The sequence below is a fragment of the Schistocerca piceifrons genome, chromosome 1, assembly GCF_021461385.2.
Source record: "Schistocerca piceifrons isolate TAMUIC-IGC-003096 chromosome 1, iqSchPice1.1, whole genome shotgun sequence".
Classification (NCBI taxonomy): domain Eukaryota; kingdom Metazoa; phylum Arthropoda; class Insecta; order Orthoptera; family Acrididae; genus Schistocerca; species Schistocerca piceifrons.
Genome location: NC_060138.1, coordinates 736,238,909 through 736,266,905, shown reverse-complemented (window position 1 = coordinate 736,266,905; position 27,997 = coordinate 736,238,909). Strand labels below are relative to the sequence as shown.

Genomic DNA, 27,997 nt, shown 5'->3' with positions numbered 1-27,997 from the left:
TTCTGGCTAGTGGTTTGCAACACAAAACATCTAATGTAATGTGGCATGTGAAGTTGCTACCAGCAGATTACTGTATAATAACAGATTTTTCTTTTTTTTAAAAAAAAAAAAAAACTGTAAGGGTCCTATGGTGTTATTGGAGACGATGCGACAGGGAAATCAAACACATGCTGTACAAGACAACAACCTGATAATGAAAAAAAAAAAGAATGGGTTTAAGGCATTTTTGTATGGGAGATAAGCCATTTTCTTTATGGCCACTAACAATTTGTTGAAGATTAAAACCTCAGTGAAATCATGACTTTAACCTGCAACAATATCATTTTCTTTAAAATTCTGCATTATGAAAGTTCATTTATTGATTACATGAAACTTGTTGATTTAAATGCAACTACCACACCTTAAGACAATGTAATTTCCATCCATCAGGTGCATTTTTTCTGATCACTACGGTTATCTAAGTTGTCTTAAGAGAAAACTGTGATCCAAGAACAAATTTGAAAATAATCACAAAATCTTCATCAAATTTATTATTAAAACTTGTACCCATTGTTCTTGCACAATTTGTCATGAGAAATTCTCAGTGTATTGTGTTCATTGCTATTGCATTATTTATTTTATAACTAACCCTAATTATTTGTCCATTTTGTTTTATCATCATCCTTCAGTGTGACAAATTAGATAAACCATTAACTGAATGTCTTTGTATTAATGTAATTGGATATTTTTTGAATCCTTGTTTTGTTGTGCCATTCTGCTGCTATTTTGCTCAGATGTATAACAGCCCAACTTATCACTGCATTAGCTGCAGCAATAATAAAGGAATAGGCATGGACTCACAGTTGTAAAACAACAATGGAACAGTGCAAGACAATGTTTTTTTTGTGGTTGGTGTACATTATACATAGGTGTGCCCACTCAAGAGTTAGAGAAAATAATGCTCAGTCAATAATCAACTTTAAAAAACAATTGTAAAATGAAAAATCAGAATACAGTATTAGTGTGTTTCAGTTTTTATTGTTTGCAATCCAGCTGAGGTATGCAGCAACATTAGTATAAATTCCTGGGTAGTCCTTCCTTCCACATCCCTGTCCTGCTGCTATTATACCACAGAGAAGAGGAGTTGTTGAACCAGACTCACTACATGTCATTGGCCCACCCGAGTCTCCCTGGAAAAAATGAGACAGAAGAAAATTTAAAGATACAAATATTATGTCATTTTCAGCATAAAATGCTAATGATAGTTACTGAAGATGGCCAGCTGTTCACGGATGTTTCTTCCTTAGTACAGAATGCTTACTAAATGGAAGAATTATAACAGATGAATAAAAATTAACTTCTTGGACAAAATAAAAAAATTAATTACAGTCCAAGAATAATGGCATTCAGAGAATCACACATGAAGGACAACACACTACAGTATGAAGATGCAAATATGATTCATTTCTAGTACTACAATTTATTTTAAAAGAATTTCATACATTGTGGATGTGTGGTTAAGAAAAGTAAATAAAACTTTTTTTATAAAAATAGTGTAAATATGAAAGGAAATTTTTAAAAGATCTGAGTGGTGTGAAACATTTAAGCACATCTATTAGAATACTCCCTGGATTTATTTGTAATAGTAAATTTTTCTCGTGTATAAAGGAAATATGACAAGACTTTTGTGGCTTCATGCTAGAATTATACCAAAGCAAAGAAATCTATAACTTGAGTGAGAAATGACTATCGGAATTCTAGTACGTAGTGTCTGCCTGAAGATATACCACAGCTTCTTTGATAATGAAGATGTAGGTATACTCCCAATGATATGGAATGTCTAATCTGAATTGTTCCACTTTTAGTTCATGTATCCTCAAAGCAAGTATTGGAAGTGTAACATTACCTGTCTGATATAAAATTCCCACTACACAGCAATGGTGTTTTTTTCACCACTGTGGTGGCGGGAAGGTGGGGCGGGGAGGGGAAGGGTGTTACAGGAAGTAGGAAAGGAAAAGAAAGATTAGGAAATTAAAACTGAACAAGGCATTTTTCATTCCTTTGCATATGTATATCTGCTATCTTTATTGCGGTTAATGTTCCCACAAGTGGTGATCCAGTGAAGAAGATGAACTCTGAGCAGACCATTAAATGTGACATAATAATGCCAATTATAACAGATAATATTCTATCAGGACAATCAGTTAGTGATTTGGATAGTGCACATAGTGATACTCACTCTCAACTAGCTCTAAATGATGGAATAGCATCTGCGTTACTGGTTTCGTGTCTCCTATGTTTATTTTGCTCATCATCTATATTGCATCAATCACACCACACAACGAAGTTGAGGTACCACCTTATCTTCCATAGCCGATAGACCTCTAGTTCAGAATGTTGGAACTTTCAGTCATCACTTTTTGTGTGTGTAGCAATGAAATGCAATGCATATTTACTATTAGTGCTTGGATGCTCAAACTTTAATTTTAGTGTCAGACATTACTCATGCTAATTGTGTACAATGTAAATATCAACATCTTAAAGACAATGTGCTTTGAGGATGCAAATCACAAGAGCAATGTATCCAGCAGGTACTGAACAGTGAACAGACAGAAGTGGTTGATTTAGGTTTCAAATTACCTTTACAGCTTAGCAGAAGTTACCAAACCTATTTTGGGTGCTGTGGTTTTGCATCACTATGGCACTAAAATACACTTGTGTTCAGTACATACCCAAATTGGGTCCAAAACTGTTAGAGGATTTCTAAGCAAGGCTGCCAAAACTTGTGCCTTGGAGTAGAAGACACAGTTCAGTACAAATGAACCTAGTGATACATACTCTACCAATACATTATGTGTACAGAGAAATGAGATGGATTCATGTAACTCACTTGTCACATCTTCAACTGCACATCTCATTATCTTTCAGTTTTGCAGCACAAATGTTGCAATATGCCAGAGAAATTAACATCCATCCAAGATGACAGCAAAAAAATTTGTACAGAAAATCAAGTATTGCTACCCAAATTCTGTTGAGCAATAAATCAGTTAAGACACTGCTCATGCAGAACTTCAAAAACTACAAAAAGAGTGTGCCTGACCTCAGCTCATGTCAATGGCATGCATGATTCATGCTGCACCTGATAATGGACAACCTTTGCCTACTTATGCCAATATGCACAACACGTCACCACATTCAAAGCTCGCCTGGCCCTCCCGTCACTTATAGAGTTCACAGACTGTTTGCCTGACAAATATACAGGCGGCAAAGGAGGACACAGATTAACTAGTAAGTGCAGGAATAATCTGCAATTCAAATAGCCCTTCTGGGTCACCATTGCAGCTTGTCAAGGAAAAAGATGGCTTATGGAGGCCTGGTGGAGATTATCATGAATTAAATTCATGCACCAATCCAGTACCAAACATCCAGAATTTTACCAATGCTATTGCTGGAGCAGTAGTTTTTAGTGCACCTGACTTTAAAAATGAATATCATATTATTGTGGCAATCCAACATATTCTTTGAAATTATCGCCTTTTCAGAGTGTCTGAATATTTGCATACGCTATCCGGCTTGAAAACTGTCCCATAGATGAGGCAGAGATTTGTGCACAGCTGCATTCTGTTTTGCTTATCTAGATTATGTCTTAGTGATTTTCAGTACAATCTTGGAGTATGACAGACATTTACAGACAGTTTTCAGCAGGCCCGCCAAATATCAGCTAATAGTAAATAAGGACAAATGCGTACTTAGTCAATGAAAAGTGGAGTTTTTACAGCACGTGGTCTCATCCTTTGACATCAGTCCCCTCCAAACTACGGTTGAATAAATGCAAACCGTGCCCCAACCTGAGGATTTCCAGCAACTGAGTAGGTTTTTAGGAATCAATAATTTCTATAGACAGCATCTTCCCTGTGCAGCAGCCACACAAGCACCACTGGGTGCCACCTCACCAGGACATAATAGTAGCAGTCAATGCTCCCTCACTTGGACACTGGATATGCAATAAGTCTTCTACCAGGCGAAAGCCAGCCTCAGTAATGCATCGCTGTTAGTTCATCCTGTACATACAGTGACACTAGCAGCCTCCAACACCAGCCAATTAACTATCAGAGTGGTGCTGCACCGGAAAGTAGGTGGATCATGGCAACTGCTTGGTGTTTTCTCTTGGAAACTGACCTCCTCCTGGACCAAAAGGAGTGTATATCACAGAGAACTGCTAGTCATTTATGACACTATTCAGCACATGTAGAGGCATACTCCTTTGTTGTTTCTATGAACAAGAAACCTATAACATTTGCCTTTACAAAACCAATGAAGTCTTTCTCACCCAGACAGTTTAGGTAGCTGGAGTTTATTAAACAATTCAATACAGACATTGAACCATGGGCCTTGCCGCTGGTGGGGGGCTTGCGTGCCTCAGCGATACAGATGGCCGTACCGTAGGTGCAACCACAATGGAGGGGTATCTGTTGAGAGGCCAGACAAATGTGTGGTTCCTGAAGAGGGGCAGCAGCCTTTTCAGTAGTTGCAGGGGCAACAGTCTGGATGATTGACTGATCTGGCCTTGTAACAATAACCAAAACGGCCTTGCTGTGCTGGTACTGTGAACGGCTGAAAGCAAGGGGAAACTACAGCCATAATTTTTCCCGGGGGCATGCAGCTTTACTGTATGGTTAAATGATGATGGCGTCCTATTGGGTAAAATATTCCGGAGGTAAAATAGTCCCCCATTCGGATCTCTGGGCGGGGACTACTCAAAAGGACGTTGTTATCAGGAGAAAGAAAACTGGCGTTCTACAGATTGGAGCGTTTGTATGTCAGATTCCTTAATCGAGCAGGTAGGTTAGAAAATTTAAAAAGGGAAATGGATAGCTTAAAGTTAGATATAGTGGGAATTAGTGAAGTTCGGTGGCAGGAGGAACATGACTTCTGGTCAGGTGACTACAGAGTTATAAATACAAAATCAAATAGGGGTAATGCAGGAGTAGGTTTAATAATGAATAAAAAAAATAGGAGTGCGGGTAAGCTACTACAAACAGCATAGTGAACGCATTATTGTGGCCAAGACAGACACGAAGCCCACGCCTACTACAGTAGTACAAGTTTATATGCCAACTAACTCTGCAGATGATGAAGAAATTGATGAAATGTATGATGAGATAAAAGAAAATATTCAGATAGTGAAGGGAGACGAAAATTTAATAGTCATGGGTGACTGGAATTCGAGTGTAGGAAAAGGGAGAGAAGGAAACATAGTAGGTGAATATGGATTGGGGGTAAGAAATGAAAGAGGAAGCCTTCTGGTAGAATTTTGCACAGAGCATAACTTAATCATAGCTAACACTTGGTTCAAGAATCATAAAAGAAGGTTGTATACATGGAAGAAGCCTGGTGATACTGACAGGTTTCACATAGATTATATAATGGTAAGACAGAGATTTAGGAACCAGGTTTTAAATTGTAAGACATTTCCAGGGGCAGATGTGGACTCTGACCACAATCTATTGCTTATGAACTGCGGATTAAAATTGAAGAAACTGCAAAAAGGTGGGAATTTAAGGAGATGGGACCTGGATAAACTGACTAAACCAGAGGTTGTGCAGAGTTTCAGGGAGAGCATAAGGGAACAATTGACAGCAGCGGGGGAAAGAAGTACAGTAGAAGAAGAATGGGTAGCTCTGAGGGATGAAGTAGTGAAGGCAGCAGAGGATCAAGCAGGTAAAAAGACGAGGGCTAGTAGAAATCCTTGGGTAACAGAAGAAATATTGAATTTAATTGATGAAAGGAGGAAACATAAAAATGCAGTAAATGAAGCAGACAAAAAGGAATACAAACGTCTCAAAAATGAGATCGACAGGAGGTGCAAAATGGCTAAGCAGGGATGGCTAGAGGACAAATGTAAGGATGTAGAGGCTTATCTCACTAGGGGTAAGATAGATACTGCCTACAGCAAAATTAGAGAGACCTTTGGAGAAAAGAGAAACACTTGTATGAATTTCAAGAGCTGAGATGGAAACCCAGTCCTAACCAAAGAAGGGAAAGCAGAAAGGTGGAAGGAGTATATAGAGGGTTTATACAAGGGCGATGTACTTGAGGACAATATTATAGAAATGGAAGAGAATGTGGATGAAGATGAAATGGGAGATATGATACTGCGTGAAGAGTTTGACAGAGCACTGAAAGACCTTAGCTGAAACAAGGCCCCGGGAGTAGACAACATTCCATTAGAACTACTGAGAGCCTTGGGAGAGCCAGTCCTGACAAAACTCTACCATCTGGTAAGTAGGACGTATGAGACAGGTAAAGTACCCGCAGACTTCAAGAAGAATATAATAATTCCAATCCCAAAGAAAGCAGGTGTTGACAGATGTGAAAATTACCGAACTATCAGTTTAATAAGTCACAGCTGCAAAATACTAACGCGAATTCTTTACAGACGAATGGAAAAACTGGTAGAAGCTGACCTCGGGGAAGATCAGTTTGGATTCCGTAGAAATATTGGAACACATGAGGCACTACTGACCTTACGACTTATCTTAGAAGAAAGATTAAGGAAAGGCAAACCTACATTTCTAGCATTTGTAGACTTAGAGAAAGCTTTTGACAATGTTGACTGGAATACTCTCTTTCAAATTCTAAAGGTGGCAGGGGTAAAATACAGGGAGCAAAAGGCTATTTACAATTTGTACAGAAACCAGATGGCAGTTATAAGAGTCGAGGCGCATGAAAAGGAAGCAGTCGTTGGGAAGGGAGTGAGACAGGGTTGTAGCCTCTTCCCAATGTTATTCAATCTGTATATTGAGCAAGCAGTAAAGGAAACATAAGAAAAATTTGGAGGAGGCATTAAAATCCATGGAGAAGAAATAAAAGCTTTGAAGTTCGCCGATGACATTGCAATTCTGTCAGAGACAGCAAAGGACTTGGAAGAGCAGTTGAACGGAATGGGCAGTGTCTTGAAAGGAGGGTATAAGATGAACATCAACAAAAGCAAAATGAGGACAATGGAATGTAGTCGAAGTAAGTTGGGTAATGCTGAGGGAATTACATTAGGAAATGAGACACTTAAAGTAGTAAAGGAGTTTGGCTATTTAGGGAGCAAAATAACTGATGATGGTCGAAGTAGAGAAGATATAAAATGTAGACTGGCAATGGCAAGGAAAGCGTTTCTGAAGAAGAGAAATTTGTTGACATCGAATATAGATTTAAGTGTCAGGAGGGAGACCAAGAGATGAATACACTAAGCAGATTCAGAAGGATGTAGGTTGCAGTAGGTATTGGGAGATGAAGAAACTTGCACAGGATAGGGTAGCATGGAGAGCTGCATCAAACCTGTCTCACGACTGAAGACCACAACAACAACAGACATTAGGCATGTAAAAAGTGTGGACTACTTGGTGGAAGATTACTTTCCCTGACTCGGTGATTCTAAAATCTTGTGGTGTGATATGTCTAAAAAAAGGCTTCATCCATATGTGACCCTAGTTTCAAAAGACAAGTGTTCAATTCTGTACATGACTTTGCACAGTCTGGAAAAACTGCACAGTTAGAATGATTACCAATGGATGTGTGTGGCCTTATGTTAAATGAGATTGGTGCACATTGTCAGATAGCAAAGGTAGTGTTACGCGTGCACATACCTGTTGGCAATTTCTCTGAACCTTTGCAGCAGTCACACAAATACATGTTGATTTAGGGGACACTCTACCCCCAGCATATTGATACTGGTATGTCTTTACCATCATCAACTGCTACACACACTTTAAGGAATCCATTCCCATTGCTGAAATCTCCACAGAGACTATCACGTAAACCTTTTTCTTTTTACTTGAACTGCTTGCTTTGGATGTCTAGCACATGTTACCACAGATCATGGTAGATAGTTTGAAACAACTCTGTTCCATGAACTTACCACATTGTACAGTTAATAGCTACACCTTGAAAGTAACAGGAAGATTAAGTGGTGGTACAAAACTCTTAAAGCAGCACTAATAATTTACAACTATTCTAGGATATTGGCACTAACATTGGTACTACTTGTACTTAGCACAGTGGCAAAAACGGATATTGGCACCTCTTCGGCACAATTTGCTATGGTGAAATACAGTGACTCCCATTGGAGTTTTTGAGGCAACAACAAATGCTTTTTTAACAGAAACCCTCATTCCTTCTTCAACAAGTGAAATACTGGATTTCTGAGTTCTGTCCACATGAATACCAATATTTTTGTTCACAAAACTTGCATATTTGTTCCCATGTGATGTTGAAAATGGACACAAATAGAGTGCCATTACCGCCTTTGAACCCAGGACCTTATTCAGTTCTGACATGCAGTGAATACAGAAAAAATTCTCCAAAACAGGGAGGGTACTACAGTGCCACTGGAGTATGTACTTTGCCTACCTGCTACCAGACAACATTCCACAGAAACCACTGCCTGCTGCCTATACTATCTGGTGCAGTTGACATACAAACACCACCATCCCCAACACAATCTTCATGTCAGTTGGATATTGTTCCTGTTTCACAGAATCGACTGCCTATTTGTATGGGCTGGCCAGGTGGTGCATCACAAGTACCCAGAGGTTAGCTTCCATGTTATTTTGATACGATTGTGATCTGTGTTCTGCTCAAGTATGAAATAAGTTTTGTTTGCTCCTTTGTGTCTGTATATGTCCTATCATTATTGTGTTCGAGGTTCCCACAATATCATATATCATACTTTGTATCCACTCCATATATGTGAGTACTAATGGTGTTTATGGCATGAATGAATGTCTTATGATTTTGTCAAGTGATCTAATACAAGGGGGCAAACTGTTTTGAAGTTATATAAACACAGGGGTTACTGATGACCATTCCTGTATATAGAATGTTAATGATTCGTGTAAATGGTTTTGCATCTTTGTATGTTTGTATTTTACATCTTTAATCAAGGTTAGGTTAGTTTGTTATGAACTGAGTTGGTCAGTAGTTTTTGTAGACTTGTGATACGTTTGGCATATTAAGAATGGTCATGGGGTAAGTCAGTGGGATCATACAGTAGCTAAGGCAAATCAGAAAATAATAACAATCAGTTGCTGAATTGCAACAAAGCACTAAAAAATAATTTGCAATCAGACAAGTGAGTTATTATGATATACTTATCTGTCAGCATCTATGCAAGAAGGGTGGGTGCAACAAATGTTATGTTGTATTGAATTGTGCATAATTTGGGCTGAAAACCATGAAATATGAATGCGCTATATGTTTTCAGTCATTTGAATACCACACTCAGTTTGAGCATCAAATTTAAACTGCCCCATGACTGAAACATCATGGGCACAACTGGTATGTGGGAACGGTGTGAAAATATCAATTCTATATAGAGTAGACAACCATATCAACCCAAAAGTTAATGGTATAATGAAAAAAAAGCAACAAATGGAAGCCAATACATAAGCTTATTAAATACTCCAATATAAATATATGTATGTACTTACAGATTATGCAATTTCCATTCCATGTAGGTAAATGTTTAAGGTTGGTAATATATTAGAATTTAATTTAAAATTATTTAACCATGTATTTTTGTAATAAGGTATAAACAGCAGCAGCAGCACCACACTCACACACACACACACACACACACACACACACACACACACACACTCTGATGATACAGTCACGCCATAATAAAATACCAAGTGAGGTGGGACAGTGGCTAGCACATTGGACTCGCATTCAGGAGGACGATGGTTCAATCTCGCATCCGGCCATCAAGTTTTGCATGATTTCCCTAAATTGCTCCAGGCAAATGCCGGGATGGTTCCTTTGAACGGGCATGGCTGACTTCCTTCCCCCATCCTTCCCTAATCCAATGAGACCGATGACCTTGCTACCAGGTCTCCTCCCCCAAACAAGCCAATCTATAATAAAAGTAAGCCTGTTTCATACCAGGAAGCCCGTAGTAAGTATCAAATATTCATACACTTTTGATTATATGTTTTATGTACACTTGAGCCACCATGAAACAGTTGACTACATGATACTAGAGATCTCATTTTCCAGACAACCACTTACATCACGATAACATTCACCATTGTAATCACTGTACACAATCCAGCCTCAAGTGATGCTAGTCGCACTGTAGGTTTTAGGTTCCTTTTCCTACTGTTAACAGGGGAATCCACGGTGAAGAATAACATTGGGTCAAATACTAACCAACAGACTTCTGCTTGATGGCTTTCTGATATATCGCTGACTATGCAGGCATTATATGAACATTTACCATCTGATAACTTGTACCATAAGTATTGCTCTGAAAATGTCTATGTGTGATTTCAAGTATGCTTCAGATACTGACTATCATAAATAGTTAACAGGAACACTTAATGATTGATGATTGTGCACGTAGACTCCTACAATTCGGCATGTCAGTAAGCCAAATAATCAGAGAAATCTGCCACATGAGTGTAAGTGTCACTGATGATCTATTGTATAAAGTTAATTTTTGCTGAAGCTGGAAGCAGTGTAACACCCCCTTTTTGCCTTTGCTTTATTTTGAGTACGGTTTTCATGTATGACTGTGCACTTGTGCATAATGATCTCATTTCGTATGCTGACATACACGAAAATTAATAAGGTGGTGTCTTTGGTAACATTTATCACTGCAAGGGGCCTACATTCATCTATTGCATGAAATGAAGAACAAAGAGTTCACTTGTTTGGTTATTAAGACATTTGAGATTTTGCTGTCTGGACTTGCTGGCATGTAGAATACCCATGTAGCCTTATTAAAAATAAAATGTAAATTTCTCCAACTCCACTGTGGCCATGGATCTTATTATTTATTTAAGTTAGGTCCTCAAGAATTAACTTTTGTAAGAAATTTCAGTAGTACCTTCCAGACATCAATGGCATTACTTCCCAAACTGCAGATGGGATTACAGACAAGCACATTTTTTGAATATTTAAGATTTTTACTTTGAGATTAACAGGATGGCTCGAAGAGTGATAAAGACCTCATGATGAGCTGTGAGGCATTTTCTCACTTTATGAGGGAGCCTCTAAGAGACTCTCTAAAACTCATACGAGGTAAGTTTGAGCCATTGTTAATCAAACTCTTTGAATTCCTGTTCTTGTCATCATACTTCCCATTTGATTGAAATTATTGTGAACAGACTGACAGAGTGGTGATGGACTACCCACTCACCAGTAATGGCTAACATATTATGAAACAATGGAAAATGCGGGATGCAATGTAACAATATTATGAAAAGGAAAGTTACTACTCACCATACAGCAGAGATGCTGTCACAGATAGACAACAAAATGATTCTGATAAGCATTAATTTTGAGAGTCTTTTTGTTATGACTATCTGCGACTTAACATATTTATGGGTGTATCTGAAGAAGAAACTCTAGAGCTAACAGTCTGCAAGCCCTCATATTTTTTTCAGATATGTAGACAGTCTGTTCACAATCTGGACACATAGGCAACATAACGTACAAGATGCTTTTCTACATCTGAGATCGATGCATTAAAAACTCAGGTTCACAATGCATATAAAAGCACATAATAGTTATTTATTTCTGGACAGGCTCTTTAAGTGAAACTGCATGGCACTCTTGAACACAGCATCTACTGTAAGCCAATGCACACAGACTTATACTTGCATGTCATTCAGCTATTATGCCTTTTCAAAATGAGAAGGTGTTCTAAGCATACACATGCAGAGGGCTCACAAGATCTCTGACTAAAAGAGTTTAGCCATGGAGGTATAGCACTTGCAGGCTGTTTTATGAAAGATCAATTGCAGCAACCCCAGATGCAGCATACTAAAAATTTGATGATGTCTAAGCCACAGACTGCAGAAGGAGAATATACACTTGTCCTATCAATGTTTATTCCTCCCTTCTGAAACATGTTAGTGAAAATTTGATTAATACTCTGGAAATATAACGTCAAAAGCCCATTATGCACACTGGTCAAGACAAAGGCCTTGTTGGTGTCTGCTGAAGATAGGCCAGCCTCTATTGATAGTACAAGAAAAATGTGCAGAGCATAAGTCTAATACAAATAAGGAACAACATAGTCAGCCGTTATGGAGCACGTAAAGGGCATATCATGAATTATGAAAGTACCAAGTTGTTACAACAGGCTAGTGTGTTCGAAGGTTGTATCTTAAAAGAAATTGTAGAGGTGCAGTATATGATGAACTTATAAATAATAACAGCACTTTTCCACTAGGCTTGAGACAGAACTCTGATCATGTCTGTGGGAAAATCTGCTCACATTATGGTAATGGAAGAGTCCAAAGCAAGATGGTGGTAACACAGGGACTAAGGGGCATAGCTCATGTCCCAGCTGCATATTTCTCTCTCCACCTTGTCAGCAGAACTACACCGATTCACAGTTGGCATGTTTACTGACAGCAAGAAGGATGGGATATGAAGACAGAACAGAGGAAGGCAATGAGTTATCAACACCACATGATTCCTACACTACCACTCTCTGAATATTGTCAGCTTGTGTAGTATAGTCCGTTCAAGTACTTCCCATGGGCAAAGATATTTCAAATAGAGAATAGGTGTATGTAAAACACAGCCACCTTACATGCGCACAGTAAAGTGCTGTTCGTGGGTATGCATAAATAATTTACTATTCACAAACAGCTGAAACTGTCCTGACAATTGCAAAGTTATTGGAAACTACTACAAATGGGAGTGTTGGCTGGGTAATTGACAAACGGGAAACACCAAAGATGTCTCAGATATTTTCCTCTACCATGGATATCATCTCCTCTCCAGGAAATATGAGACCTGTCACCACTGCTGACTTAACTGTGAGTAGTGAGTCAGTGAGAGGTCTTGGGACCCTTCACAGGAAGGGCACAGAACAGCCAGACTCAGAACTGTTCCCTTTTGCCTAAGCAAAAGGTTTGAGGTTGAGGGGGAAGGAATTGCAAAAGGGCTGGGGTCTATTAATCAGCAACACATTGAACTTAACGTGAATAAAGAGGAAGTGTAGTAACCAAGTAATACACAAAACCAGTCCAAGTAACACATATATGGTTTTATTCATAAACTACGTAACAATAACAAAAATAAACCTCTTGTGACTCCACACATAACAAGACAAAAGAAAGAATCATATAAGAGGTCCAACTTAAGTGATATGCAGAACAACTGATGTGAGTGGTACAATTGGAATAAATGTAGTGACAGTGAGTTGGTGCTGCTCCGTATGTGTATATGCACAAGTTGCTGGTAGATGGCATGGCGGAAACCATGCTATATGCGCGCTGGCCATGTCCTGGCCTCTAGTGGTCAACCCACACTGACAAGTTGGTGACTAATTTAAACACACACACATGGTGACATGACACTCAGTAGACACTCACTTGCACATACTAGTAGTGTGATATAGCACACCTCTTCCTCAAGTAAAGAGGGCACCCAAGTGATGGAGGAGATGCTCGCAACCCAACAAGAGACATATCCGGAGTGGTGGCAGCTGGTGCTGATGGTGGGGGTGGAATGATGTGTCAAGTGGGCACCAGAGCATATGGCTGGAACGAGCAGAGACATGGGCATGCCCAAGGGGGATGGGCCTGCTTGGAACCCAATGACAGCAACAGGAAAGAGGATGCCATTGCCACCTCTGTGTCATCATCAGCAGACAGGCCCCAGTTCGGAATGGAGATGGGGCTGGATCTACCGGCAATGATGGTGAGGGGGCCCCTGGATGCAGCTTGACTGGAACAGCAGGCTCTGGCAACGAACCTGAAGCCTCAGAAGGACTGGCACCAGGAAGCTGGAACCCCAGGGCGCTGCATGTGGAGGCGGCAGCCAATGGGATGGGGCACCTCCACAGCAGGTGATGATGGGCTTGAAGCAGAAGGCGGCAGGGCAGACTGTGACAATGGGAGCCGCATCCATGAAGCGGCAGCTGCTTCTGGCAGGGAGTAGGAGTGCAACTGATCAATTGGTGTGGCCTTATGGATGTCACAAAGACGGTGTTCCTGGTGGTGTTCAGCAGTGGCTGGTATCCATCTGGGCCTGTGAACAAACCCTGTCACCCACAGTGGCAATCCTGGCACACAGTGGCTGGACAAACCTGACTGTGGCAGGTGTGGCTCAGGCCAAAGAAGATTGAAGAGCATGTGTGACTGCCTCTGTGAAGCAACTCAGCCAGGCTCTGCTCCCCCACATGTGTGAAGTGATAGGTGTTCAGAAAAAGAAGAAGGGCATTATTCGGTGAAGAATTCACAACAAACTTTTCCATTAGGGACTTGAACATACACACTGTCATTCTGATTCACCATTTAATTGAAGATGGAATGGTGGAGCCATAACATGACAAATGCTGTGGCAGGAACAAAACAATTGAATGGTGTGAGAAACAAACTGGGGACCATTATTGGAAACTAAGGCACAAGGCAACCCCTCAACTGGAAAAACCCTCAAAAGTGCATGAATTGTGACCTCAGCTGACATTGACATATGCTGGAGAATGTAAAGATATTGGGAAAATGCATCCACAACCAAAGCCAATAGTAATTCAAGAAGGGACCCGCAAAGCCTATATGCGTGCTTGAAGCCGCTCATGGGACAGTGCGCTCTGGGAATTTCCTGTTGTCAGGCACACTGAACAATTTCACCATCAATCCCTGGCCAAACAACATGACTTCTAGCTAACAGTTTACTGTGCAAACCTTCCCAGTGACCCTGCGCAGAATCTTGTGCCATAATGTGACAGGAATGACTACTCTCTAGGAGAGAGGTCTTCCGTGGGCAACACCAAAACACTGTCAGAAACAAAGAAGCGATACTATAAGGAAAAGTAGTTGCACAGGGAGTTCAAAACCTGACACTGCAGTTTATCTGGCCAACCCTGATGAACAAACTGAACCATCTGGCGGAGAACCAGGTCGGCGGCAACAGCAGCTGCTATGCGTGAACTCATTATTGGGAAACCCTTGACCATGGCTTGCACTTCAATATCAAGATGGAAGCAAAGCAATTCTTCACGGTCAAAGTCAGGATTAGGACCCACAGGAAGGGGGAGGGTGTGGGAGGACAAGGCACTTGCATTGAAAGACTGCATACCATGCTCTTTTCTCTTCTCACTTGAACTATGGTATTAAAATTTGGGGGGCAACAACCAAAGCTAATATAGATAAGCTACTCATTCTTCAAAAAAGGGGTGTGAGAATAATCTGTGGAGCAAAATATAGGGAATCTTGTCACAACTTGTTTCCAAAAACAGAGGTGTTAACTGTTGTAAACACATACATTCTAAAAGCCATATTGCTTGTGAAAAGACTGCACCCAAACACTTATTCAGATTTCCACCAGTACAATACTAGAAATAAAGAAAGATTTTACATTGGCAGCCACAGAACAGCACTTTACGAAAAGGGGCCTCAGTACGCAGGTATAAAATTAGCTAATGCACTGCCTAGTGCAGTCATGGCTCTTCCTACAATTAAACTGAAACATCAGCCTAAGAAATTTTTAGTAAAACACCCTTTCTACACATTAGAAGAGTACCATACTTATATGAAGAACAACAAATGCTTTGTGAAATTATGTGATTAGAAATCAGTTAACATCTTATTGTAATTTTGTTGTAAATTAATGACGTATTCAGAAGAATGTGTCTTGTGTATTGTACAAATAACTTTAATCATTACTGTTTCTTTGTACATGTGCAGTGTACCATTTGATGTTGAATAAAGCTATTATTATTATTATCATTATTATTATTATTATAAATATTTAGATGTAGGTTGAAAATATATTTTGTAATTGTGGCAAGAGAAGGATAGTGCCCAGCGTTGTAGGTGGTGTGCTATCTTGTCAGGCAAGGAAGTGTGAGGGTTAAACAAGGATAGTTTACAGTCAGTAATAAGGCAAAACTTGGATCCATACAAAAAATATGATATTTATGGAGAGCATAGACTATGACAAGAGCCTCTTTTTCCACCCTGCAAGTAAAGCTGCTGGGCTGGAATTAGGGATTTAGAGGAAAAAGCAACAGGCCGTTCAGAGCCATTGGCATATTGGTAAGCTAGAAACACACCATGGCCATACTGTGAGGCATCAGTTACCAAAACTATGTGCTGGTCCATAGAGAATGTAGCTAAACAAGGGGCCAAGAGTAGTTTGGATCTCAACATTTGAGAAGCGTGTTCGCAGTCTGGACTCCAGCAAAAAAAGGTACATTCTTGTGTAACAATGCATGCAACAGGTAGGCCAATGTGGCCACCCATGGCAAGAATTTATGTTAATAGGCATCTTTTCCTAAAGAGGCCTGAAACTCCTTCATGGACGAGGGGCAAGGCATACATGTAACAGCGAAGATGAGGTCTGGCAGAGGGTGTACCCCATCCTGCAATAACTTGAACCACAAATAAACACTGGAAGATTGAAAAAACTGAGATATGAGATACTGTGAGGTTACACCATAAGACTGCTGACTCTTAGACAGAAAATAAAGTGCACAAATTGTTCAAGTGATCGCCTCTGGAGGAGCCCGTAGCAACAATAACATCCAGTTAATTAATGCAACCTGGGACAGGCTTAGTCAGTTGCTCTAAAAATCATTTTAAAATAGCAAACACCAAAAGGAAAGCACAAATACTGACAGAGACCAAAAGGATTATTCAAAACCAGAACTCGCTGAGGCTCTTTGTCCACAGGAACCTGCAGATACACTTCAGACAAATCAATTTTAGAAAAGCACTGGCCACCTGATTTTTTTTTTCCAACAGTTCATGCAAGCTGTCTGTCATCCTAGTGGTCACATCATGTGACACTACTGCCATATCGCCCCATGCTTCAATTTGGTCCCCCTGCTGCCTGATAAACTTCAAAAGATTGTGCTACTTGCAAAACTTCTGCCAACGGGGCGTTTTCACAAAGTAAAGTCTTCTGGAGCACTTCCTTGTTCAGAGCTCAATAGGTAATTGTGTCGCGCACTTTAGTATCTGGATAAGAGTCATTATGGGCATCAGTAACAAAGTGACACAGCTAAGGCCATGATGTTTGGCTACCCTGGCCCTGTATGACTGGTTTGGTTTCTTGTGGCATCGGTGAATTCAGTTTGTACCACTATGACATGCATTCATTTGCAATGGTACTTGGACAATTAACTGAACATGTGAAAAGTAAGAGCTACTGGTTCTTGCAAAGGGGCAATCTTGACACAGTAATTGATATACCTTCAAGAGAGGAATAAGGCTTTGCACAAATTTGAGTCTGTCACACCGAAGCCCAAAAAATGCTGTCCAAGTCTTATTTTCATAAGCTTCTGAATCCTTAGATGAATCATCATATGGAGAAAAAGTGGTTGATTAGACTGGTGGAACAGTAGCCTATCTGTTAACAGAAGCCGACAAAGTGGTCGCTGTTGAAGTAAGCTGTTGAATCAGGGCCGGTAGCACAGCATCCATAATGACTAAACCTTGTGAATTCGAACTTGACGACTGCACACACAGAAACTGTTCCAAACTCATCACTAGTCATGTACAAATCAAGTAATATGTGAAACACATCCAAGTAACACAAATATGGCTTTATTCATAGCCCTCTTAACAATAATGGAAATAAGCGTCTCATCACTCCACAAGTAATGAGACAAAATAATCATACAGAAGGTGGAACATAAGCAATACACAAAACAAGCAGCACAAACTAAAAGGACATGGTGAGAGTGAGTCAGTGCTGCTTGGTACAAACATGTGCGCAAGTTGCCCATAGAAGCTGCCTGTAGACAGGCGGGCGGAAACTGTGCTGTGTGCGATTTTCCTACCTCTAGTGGTCAGCCTTCACTGATACGGTTGGTGGTTGATTTAAGTACACACACATGGCAATATTGCACTTGGCGCACTCACACTTATATGCACTTGTAGCAGGATACTGCAGGAAGCCTTGGACCATTTATTTTGATGATTCTGTGAGTAGCTAGACTGCCACTTCCTAGACTTGTGCCATATGACTGAGAACTTAAGGGACCTATTAATTGAATCATGAATGTCCTTTGTCTATGCTTTTTCTGAAACATAAATAGTCAGGTAGTTGGTGATGTGTTGTCTTTAAGATCACTTATGTGTATGTCATGCTACCAGTGAATAAATAGAGCATCTTGTTATTTTTTCATAATTGAGGGTATTATTTTATTACATGATAGTTATTTTATTAACTGATAACCTTGTAGTTGAATATTAATGAACTCGAAGTTATTGAGGTATGACCCTAGCAATAACAATGTCTTTGGCACTGAGAAGTTGAATGTTAGATGTACAGACAATATTAAACAAATACATTCCAGAATGTAATTAACCAGAACTGCTATAAAATACGAGCTGGGTTAATAAAAAGAATTGTACACTCATGTTCTGAAGGTATCAGAATTGAACTGTGAGGTTTATCATTAACTATGCCTGAATAGTTCAGGTGGTAATACCATTACCTATAAAAGGCAGTGTTCTGGGTTCATGTACCAACCTGGCATACAGTTTTAATTGACAGAAAGTTTTAAAACAAGCACTGCTTTTTGAGTTATGCTTTCCACCTTCTATTTATGTACGTTGCACACTTCACATTTATGTTAGTACACAAATAATGATTCCTGCTACACAGTTATCTATGTACTGAAAATAGATAAATACTTATTTTACAACTCCTCATTACAGGAAAGGAATTTGTAAAAGGAGGTAGCAATGAAGTATAATTTCAGTTCACTTTGGAGTATTTTTGATACTACTTGTTTCTTGCCTTACATTTATGTACAACTTGAAACATGATTTTGCACCAAAATATGCATGTTCAAAGTCAGCATAATATTTTTTATATCTTCAGTTCTGCTTTCTTCATTACAGTCAGATTCTGATTTATTTCTATTGTTGAATAAACCGACTGGTATGAAAAAGTAAAATCTCAATCCCTCCCTACAGGTGCATGTGTGTGTGTGCACATATGTATGAATATATCTGTGTGAATTTTGCATTAGTTAGCTCTGAAGAACAGCATTGTTGAAAACATAGCAATACTTCCAGTCTTATTTATGTGCCTATTGACCACTGAAGACCTCAGCTATATTGTGATTTTTTTAAACTTCTTTCATTATTTATGAACGGTCACTCCTGCATCTTCAGTTTACAGTTTCGACTATTTGGAGGCGTTACTTGTATAGAGTTCTTAAAATCTGGTATTTACCTGGCAAGAATCCTTCCCTCCATCAGGGTAACCAGCACACAGTAGGATGTTTGTATCAAAATCTTCACCGTAATACTCTAGGCACATATCTGATGTCATTATTGGTACCTGTACTTTATACAGAAATTGAGAAGGCGCTCCATCCTCTTGAGTTGCACCCCAGCCACTATCTGTTGCTATGCCTGAAATTTGTAATCATTTATCACAGTTGTTTTCCTCTTTATATTTATTGTAGGACACTTTAAAATAAATGTAAATGTGAATGAAACTAGGTTAGATAAACTGATCAAGATGCTCAAACTTAAATATGTTCTCCTACCTGATGTATTACAACCTTTTGGTAGTAAAAGTTCACAGGTAAACATTTATTTATTATTGATGAAGGTTTCTCGGGTCTCCAGCCGGGTGGTAGCGTTGATATCTCGCGACGTTTCGGGAAGTGTCACACAACCCATCTTCTGGTGAAGTGTCGAGATTCACGGAGAGTGGGCTTTTTATATGCTCAGTCACCTCCCCCTCCACTAGACCTCGGGCGGCTGCGGTGGACCAGCGGCGTGTGCGTGGTGGTGGGGATGGCGGTCGCCCTCAGTGGCCACATTCGGTTCTTGGTGTAAGCATTCTGTCTGTGTCCGCGGCAAAAGACGTTGACGGGCGCGCTCCTGATGGATTGCCACTATCGCAGGGTTCCATGCTGCGCTGAGTAGGTATCCCTCAACTATGTTGACCAGATTGTCATGAATCCCTATTTCTATGGATTCTTTGATAACGCTTTCCCAGAAGCCAGATATTCGGCACGGTACCTTCGTGTTTTCGAAGTTGAAGGTGTGTTCTTCATTTATGCTGTGTTCTGCTATGGCTGATTTTTCTGCGTGACCTAGTCACACACATCTGATATGTTCTTCGCAGCGTTTAGATATGCAGTGCTGTGTTTGCCCAATGTATTGTTTTCCACATTCGCATGGTACACTGTATACTCCTGGTGTGTTAAGGTTCAGCGCATCTCTGGCAGAACCCAGGAGCTCCCTCGTCTTCGGTGGTGGTTGAAGAATGGTTTTGATGTTGTATTTGCCCAGAAGTTGTGCAATTTTGGCCGAGAGCGGACCCACATACGGAAGAAACGCGAGTAGTTTGTCTTCTTCTTCTTCATCATCTTCGTCTGGGGTTCTCACTGCTTCCTTCTTCCTTTTAAGCACCCTGTTGATCTGTGTTTCACTGTAGCCATTTTGATGGAAGACTTCCCTCAGGTGTCACAGCTCGAATGGTAGGCTGTCTTTGTCGCAGACGGCGCGCGCCCTATGTACCAGGGTGGTCAGTACTCTTTGGCTTTGTGCTGGATGGTGGCTCTAGTACCTTCCGCCGCGGAAGTCGAACACGCGGCAGAACAAATGGACGTGGTAAGCCCATAGAGAGCTCCGCCTCCGCAGCGGCTATACCGCGCAGCAGCTCTCGTGCACCGAGGGCGCCACCGCTAACCCACGTGCAGACAGCGGCCAATAGCCTCTCCCTCCAGTTTCATATATAGGGACCTGCTCTGCCCTAGTCCAGCCAGTCTGGTACTCTCTCTGGATTTTGTTTCTATCTCGGCAGTACTGCGTTCTGGTCGTTGCTCGTTGTTGACATTTGCCTGGCTCTGGTTCCGAGTGGATTTACGTTTGGTGTTGTGGTTTCCACAAGCCTCCGTTGTTTATCTCTTCCTTGTTTTGTCGCTCATAGTCGGTCGTGGTCGGTTGTTGTCAGTTGTTGCTGGTCTGTCGTCCGACTCGTCCTGTGTTTATCCGGTGGTGCGTGCTCCACGACCAGCGGCTTCCCCGCCTGGCGGCTCCGATCCGTGGCCCAAGGCATTCCCGCTGTTGGTTGTGGTTACTACAGTGGCATCTTGTTGCATGAAGGTCTTTGTGTGTCTTCTTTCGATGTACTGCATGGCCTAGTGAACCATCTGCCTCCCTCTTAATTAAAATATCAAGGAAGCGGAGGCATCCATTTTCCTCCATTTCCATTGTAAATTTGATGTTCGGATGGATGCTGTTGAGGTGTTCAAGAAACTCATCTAGCGCCTGTTTGCCATGTCCCCACATGACAAAAGTGCCGTCAACATAGTGGAAGAAGTTCTTTGGTTTCTGTCTGGCAGTTTCTAGGGCCACCTCTTCGAAATGTTCCATATAGAGGTCTGCAATCGCAGAAGCCAATGGGGAGCCCATGGCCACACCGTCGATCTGCTCAAAGAATTCCTCATTGCACTGAAAGTAGGTGGTTGTTAGTGCGTGTTCAAAGAGGCTGACTGTTTGTGGTTCAAAGTGCTGGACTAAAAGTGCCAAGGAGTCTTGAAGGGGCACTTTTGTGAAAAGCGACATCGTATCGAAGCTCACGAGTAGGTCCTCCCTTGGTAGTCACCGCTGGTCCACCGCAGCCACCTGAGGTCTAGTAGAGGGGGGGGGGGGGACTGCACATATAAATAGCCCATTCTCCACTAATCTTGACACTTTGCCAGAAGATGGGTAGTATGACACTTTCCGAAATGCCGTGAGATATCAATGCTACCACCCGGCAGGAGACCCGAGAAACCTTCATCAATAGTTTACACCGGGAAAGCCTACAGTGACATTTATTTATTATGTTTATTCTGACTGCCACTGTTACCACTCCCAAATTAACAAAATATTTGTCTTCCATAAAATGAAAATAAGTGAAGGAAGATGATGCTACAAATACTGTGTTGTGGCAAGATTTGTCTTATTTTCTTCCACCAGCTTTCTCTTTATGGGTTTCTTTGTCAACACAGTATACTTCCACATAGTGTTGTTACTCTAAACATGCAAGAGAAGCTTACTTTACATAAAGAAAAAGACTAATTGCAGAACTCACATTAATTTAACAGTGAACAAGAAAATAGTTAAAATTATCACAACAAATGACTATTGGTGCACTTGCTACAGTCAGTATCTATTACATTTTCAGACTGATGCATCAATTCAGTATCAGTCTGACTTCATTCCATATCTGTGTCCAACATCACTATCTTCTCTGAGGAAGAATGGGGTACCATTCTTCCACAGACATTTAGACACCTCTAAAATAGACACCAGCAGAGATCATGTCATCATAAAGGCGACGGGTGGATACATCCCAATTAATGTCCACTAATAGGTGCCTGGATATTTTTGATCAGACAGTGTACTATTCAGTAATCTGTAATTGCCTGCAGTGGCAAACTTTTTAATTTATAATTTACTTTTTAACTGGTCATATATTGTTGGAAGGTTACTCTTTCATCTAGCTCTAGCTCTAACTGTAAGTAGTGGCTCACCACACATCTAGAAGCAGAACTGTTTCTTGATTTTCCATTTGTAGAAACAGTGCTTCAGCAGCATGTATATTATTTTGCTAACAGTTACTACTCATAATAATGTATTGCCCTTGCACTTACACTACTGCACTCAGTTAGGGAAGCACTTGCCATCACTTCAAAAAATGTTATGCAGCCAACCCAAACCATGGACACTAAATTATGCACCCAACTGTTCACACAAGCGCGCGCGCACACACACACACACACACACACACACACACACACACACACACACACACACACACACACATGGTTTCTCTAAATCACTTCAGGCAAATGCTGGAGTGGTTCCTTTGAAAGAGCATGGCAGATTTTCTTCCCCATCCTTCCCTAATCCGATTGGACTGATGACCTCACTGTCTGGTCCTCTTCCCCAAATCAACCAACCATTTAATTATTTCACAATTGGCTGCACCCCACTCATATACCTGTCAGTAATCTCAGGGTTACTGAATGCAGTATCAGGAACTATGAAGATTTAAATGTACACATGTTGCATCCCACAAAAGTTACTGAAAGTGCTTGAAATATAAACTATGCATATGCATGCTTGTGGACCAGTTTATTGACTATCTGGTACACCTGTTTATCACTCATATAACAATCTTTCATTAAATAAAGTGAGCAAAGCAAAAGCATGAAAACTTTTTGCTTTCCAGCAAGCAGTCACACAGAAGATGTTCTTGACTATTACAAGAGAAGCAATGAGGAAAACAGACTTTTAAGATTTGCAGGCAACTAAGTACCTATATTCAGACAGCCAACACACAACTATCTATGGTCTTTTATCAAACTTCAGGAGCTTTGCCAGTCTTATACCTCTCCATTTAATAGTCCCATAAGAAAGTAAATGACTGATGCTATCAATTGGTGAAAAAAGTTATAAGTGAATACTAAACTATGTGAGCTAGTCAAGTGGTAAGACAATGTGTTGAAGTGAAGTGTTTGTACTACTGTAATCTGTATGCAGTGTAGCATTTCTCTGTCTTTTGTTGCTATTCTAAAGTATACGTCCCTTGTTGCAACATTCATGTTGTTCATGTGCTTTATATTGTGCCCATTTTTCTTAAAGTTTCTGCAGTAGGTTGTGGGCCCAGTCCATGGTTCAGGAAACAAATTGGGTACTGTAATTTAGCATTTCATGATGCCATAAATTCTATTGTGTGTACGCAACTACTGAATATTCTCCAGTGGAATTTTTGCAGCTGTAAATCTGAAATGTCTTATATAGCTGCAATGGATTTCCATGGTAATGAGAATCTGTGTGAGGCTGAAAATTTGACCATACAGAAGTTTGCAGTACAAAATTTATTATGTGCATCAGAAAGCTGATTGTGGAAGTCAGATCACTGTCGGAACTGTCAAAGCAAAAGTTATGGCAATCTTGGTTGCATGTAAAGATGCACAAGACATGTGGGACAAGCTAAATGCCATGTCTGAACAGAAAACAGAGCAAGCTGCATATTCTGTTCAGTCAGAATTCTTCAATTTTCACATGAGTTCAGACGATCACATGATGACACATCTCACTCATTTTGAAAACTTGGTTCTTTGAATGGAGCAATTCATGTGAAACCTGATGAATTATCATTAATGGTGTGATGGCTTTACACACTGCATGACACTTATGAATGTCTGTGACAGTCATGGTGGGTAATATCTGAAGATCAACAGACACTTAAAGCCTTTAATGGATGTGTTAACATTTAATGAAATTTGTTGTGCTTATCAGAGGGAGGAATGATGAGACAAGTTAGCTGCACTGTTCACTACCAAAACCAGCATTAAACAAATGAAAAATGGAGATGAGAACAGTGGTAGGAATATTACTTCATCGAATAAACACAAAAAGTTAACAAACAAAAAGAAAGAAGCCAAAAAATTTCGGTTTTGGTGGATTTGGCCATAGTAAAAAAATGTGTGCAAATGTCAAAAACAAACAAAAAACTGTCCATGATCAAAATAAATGTGAACTGTCTGACCAGGCTTTCATTGGTGAAGCAATGAGTGCAGAATTGGATGAGGACTCACGGATCACTGATTGTGGAGTGATGAATCACATGGCTAAAAAAACTGTGTACTAAGTTTCCAAACAACTGTGAATATGCATGGGCAGTGGTTGGACTAACTAAGTAAAGGGACTAAATATTTTGACGCTTTTGTCAATGGAGAATAGAAGTTATGCCATATGGATAATGTTTTGTATACTCCAGAATGGTGAAGAAGTGTGTTTTGTGTATCATCTGCTCTGGACAATGGATTAGACTTTTATTCATTGAAAGACAACAGTTAATTCTGAAACAATAGCATTGTAAAAGTGTGTGGTATATGCTTTGGCAACTTATTGAAGAGGCTGATTTGAGTGACAAAACAAATTCATACTCGTAATCCTGAAGTAAATCTTGTGTCAAAGGAATCGCTGGAAATTTGGCAAGAATGCTTGGGTCATCAGAATAAACGCCATATGCAACAGTTATGAAGCAACATCATGTTGAAATTAAAGACTTTGTGAAGAATTTTGCAAGACATGTGTTACGGGGAAGCAGCATTGGAGCAGTAGTCAGTCATGACAGCAGCATTCCACAGAACCTGGAGAAGTGATTCATGCTGTTGTACGTGGACTTACAGAGTGTAAATTGCTGGGAGGAGCTGGATAATTTCTCTGCTTTACTTGTGATTTTTCAAGATTATGCATGCTGTATTTTCTCAAGCAGTAGTCTGAGACTCCAGAGAAGATTACGGAAATGTTGAGTATTGTGAAGAATTTTTGTGATCAGCTACCAAAAGCATTCCAGTCTAATGGCAGACAAGAATTCGATAATACTGAAATTAAAGATTTGATTAAAGTAAATGGTGTAAAACTCACCATCACAAATTCTTACACTCCAGAACAGAACGGATGTGCTAAGCATACTAACAGAACTGTTGTGGAACTAGCTTTAAACCATGTTTATGTGTTGACCAGAACTGGCACAAATCATGTGAATGGCAGAACACCCTATGAGGTATTGACTTTATAGATTATACAGCTAAATAATCCTCATATTTGTGGAGCAAAGTGTTTTGTTTGCATTCTGAAGGAAAAGTGAAAGAAATGGGAACCATAAGGAAAACCAGAAATCTTTGTTGGTTATTCTGATGGCATTGATGGCTTTTGAGAGTGGACTGGATCAGAAAATTGGGTTATTTGGAGTAAGGATGTTGTTTTTGAACACAACAAAACCAGGACAATGGTATTACTCCCCAGCAATATGGGCAATTAAAAATTGAGGAATCATGATGAAGATGATGCAAGTGTATTTAAAAGACATACAGAAGCAAGTTATAGTGAAAGAGAATTGAGAGACAAACAACAAAACTCTGTAGGCCATGATTACCGAAGAAGAGCAATGGAGGAAGAAATGGCTTCATTGGAGGAAATTCCTATGTGGACTTTGGAACCTCTATCACCCATTACAAACAGCTGGATTTATAGAATTAAGGGTGTATCTGATGAAAAAATTGATCATTATAAAGCAAGACTAGTTGTTCATGGATTTTCTCAAGAAGAAGGTATGGTATTGACTATAATGAAATGTTAAGTCCTGTTACTAGATACAATACAGTTGGATCAACTTTGAGTACTGCTGTTAGCAGGCATCTTCACTTGGTACATTCTGATGTAAAATCTCCTTTTTTGAATGGCTTCTTAAATGAAGAGTTAGATGTGGAGCAGCCTGAGATAGTGATGGGACTTCTTGAGTGTGCAAGCTTCATAGAAGTTTACACTGACTAAAACAATATCCAAGGTGCTGAAACAATGGTTCACAACTTTCTTATTAATCTTGGGTTTGTGGCAAGTAAGGCAAATCTATGTCTGATCTATTGAGAAGACGGCAAAGACAGCTTGTGGTAGTCCTGCATGATGTTGATGGATTAACGTCACCAAGTAAGAAGAAGGGTCTTAAGTTTCCCTAAGAGAAATTCAAGATGACTTTAAGATTACTGTTGATCCATAGGCTATTTCTTAAATATTAATATTCTATGTCATGAGAATAAATCAATAGAGATTAATCTAGAAAGTTATGCTTTAGACATTCTTTGATGGTTTAACATTGCAAAGACAAATCCTCTGTCAACTCCAGTCAAGTGATATCTGCAGACAGATGAATTGACCAATGATAAACCCACTAATGCTCATTATCAAGAAGCAGATGGCTGTCTTATGTAGTTGGCTGTAGGTACAAGGCCTGATATAGCAATCGTAGTGAGCTGTGTGTCGCAATTTTTGGAGAGTCCTCAAGAAAATCACTTGTCTGTGATAAAAAGGATTCTAAAGTATATAAAAGCTTCAGTTCCATTAGGTATAATGTGTGATAACCATGCAAATGGAAGATTAGAAATACATACAATGCTGATTACACCAGTGATCAAGTAAATTAAAAAAAAGAAAAGAAAAGACGCTCAGGCAGCAGAGTGATTGCAAGGTTTTGTAAGTGGCAACAGTGTATGTCACTGTCAACAACCAAGTCAGAATATATGGCTGCCAGTGAATGAGTCAGAGAAGAAATATGGCTATCCAAGCTCCATGAAGAAACTTCACTACTGGAGATTGTCCCTGTTCTTCTTGTTGCTAATGCAAGTGCCATTAAAGTAGCCAGAAATCCTGGATTTCACAAGAGATTGAAGCATATTGATGTTCACATGCACTACATCCATGAGAAAGTTCAAGAAGGCCAGATAGCCATCAAGCATGTATTGGGCAATAAGCAAGCTGCAGATCTCACAAACCTGTGCCACCTGTTTGGCTTGAATACATAAAATCATTACATGGAATGTGTTAAGTACTGTATTTAACAATATAAACTTTTAGGGGAAGTGTTTAAGTGAAATGTTTATATTACTGTAACCTCCATGCAGTGTAGTGTGCCTCTGTCTTTTGATGCTGTTCAAAAATATATGTGTCTTGTAGCAACTACATTGTGCATGTGCCCTTTTATTTTGAAGTTTCCACAATACATTGATTTCACATACAAGAGAACCTAGGTTCAATTCCCCACACGGCTACCCAGATTTAGGTTAATTCAGGCAAATTTGGGACAGTTTGTTTGAAAAGGATATGTCCAGTTTCCTTTCCCATACTGTCCAGCCCAAACTTGTGCTCTCTTCCTAACAATCCTGTTACTGAAGGGATGATAGACCCTTCTTCATAAACAATTCCATGACCAGGAACATTCTTACAGTCTACCTTTGCTAATGGGTTTTTGTTGCATAAAGGCAAGTTATAAGCCTCTTGAAGGTTAGCTGTAGCCTGTGATGATGTGCCTCATCTGTGTTTTGTTTAATGACAAAGAGGAGTTTACATTGTAGACACTCTTCTGTTTGTCTCTGTTCCCACTTCATACGTCCTTCCATTGTCACACCAAAACATTGACTAAACCAGTGATGTTTTAACACTTCACAACAGGAGTCTGTATAACGTTCCTC

At 39.9% G+C, this 27,997-nt stretch overlaps 1 protein-coding gene across 1 annotated transcript in view; it reads right to left on the bottom strand.

Moving 5' to 3' along the window:
• Window positions 1-1,007: 1,007 nt before the first annotated feature.
• The window catches only part of LOC124773404 (trypsin-1-like), a 174,897-nt gene continuing 147,907 nt past the window's right edge, over window positions 1,008-27,997 (bottom strand). The window contains exons 7-8 of the mRNA XM_047249402.1: window positions 19,186-19,367; window positions 1,008-1,169 (exon numbers count right to left, since the gene is read on the bottom strand). Of these exons, the coding sequence (XP_047105358.1) occupies window positions 1,008-1,169; window positions 19,186-19,367 (344 nt within the window). The remainder of the gene's footprint in view (window positions 1,170-19,185; window positions 19,368-27,997) is intronic.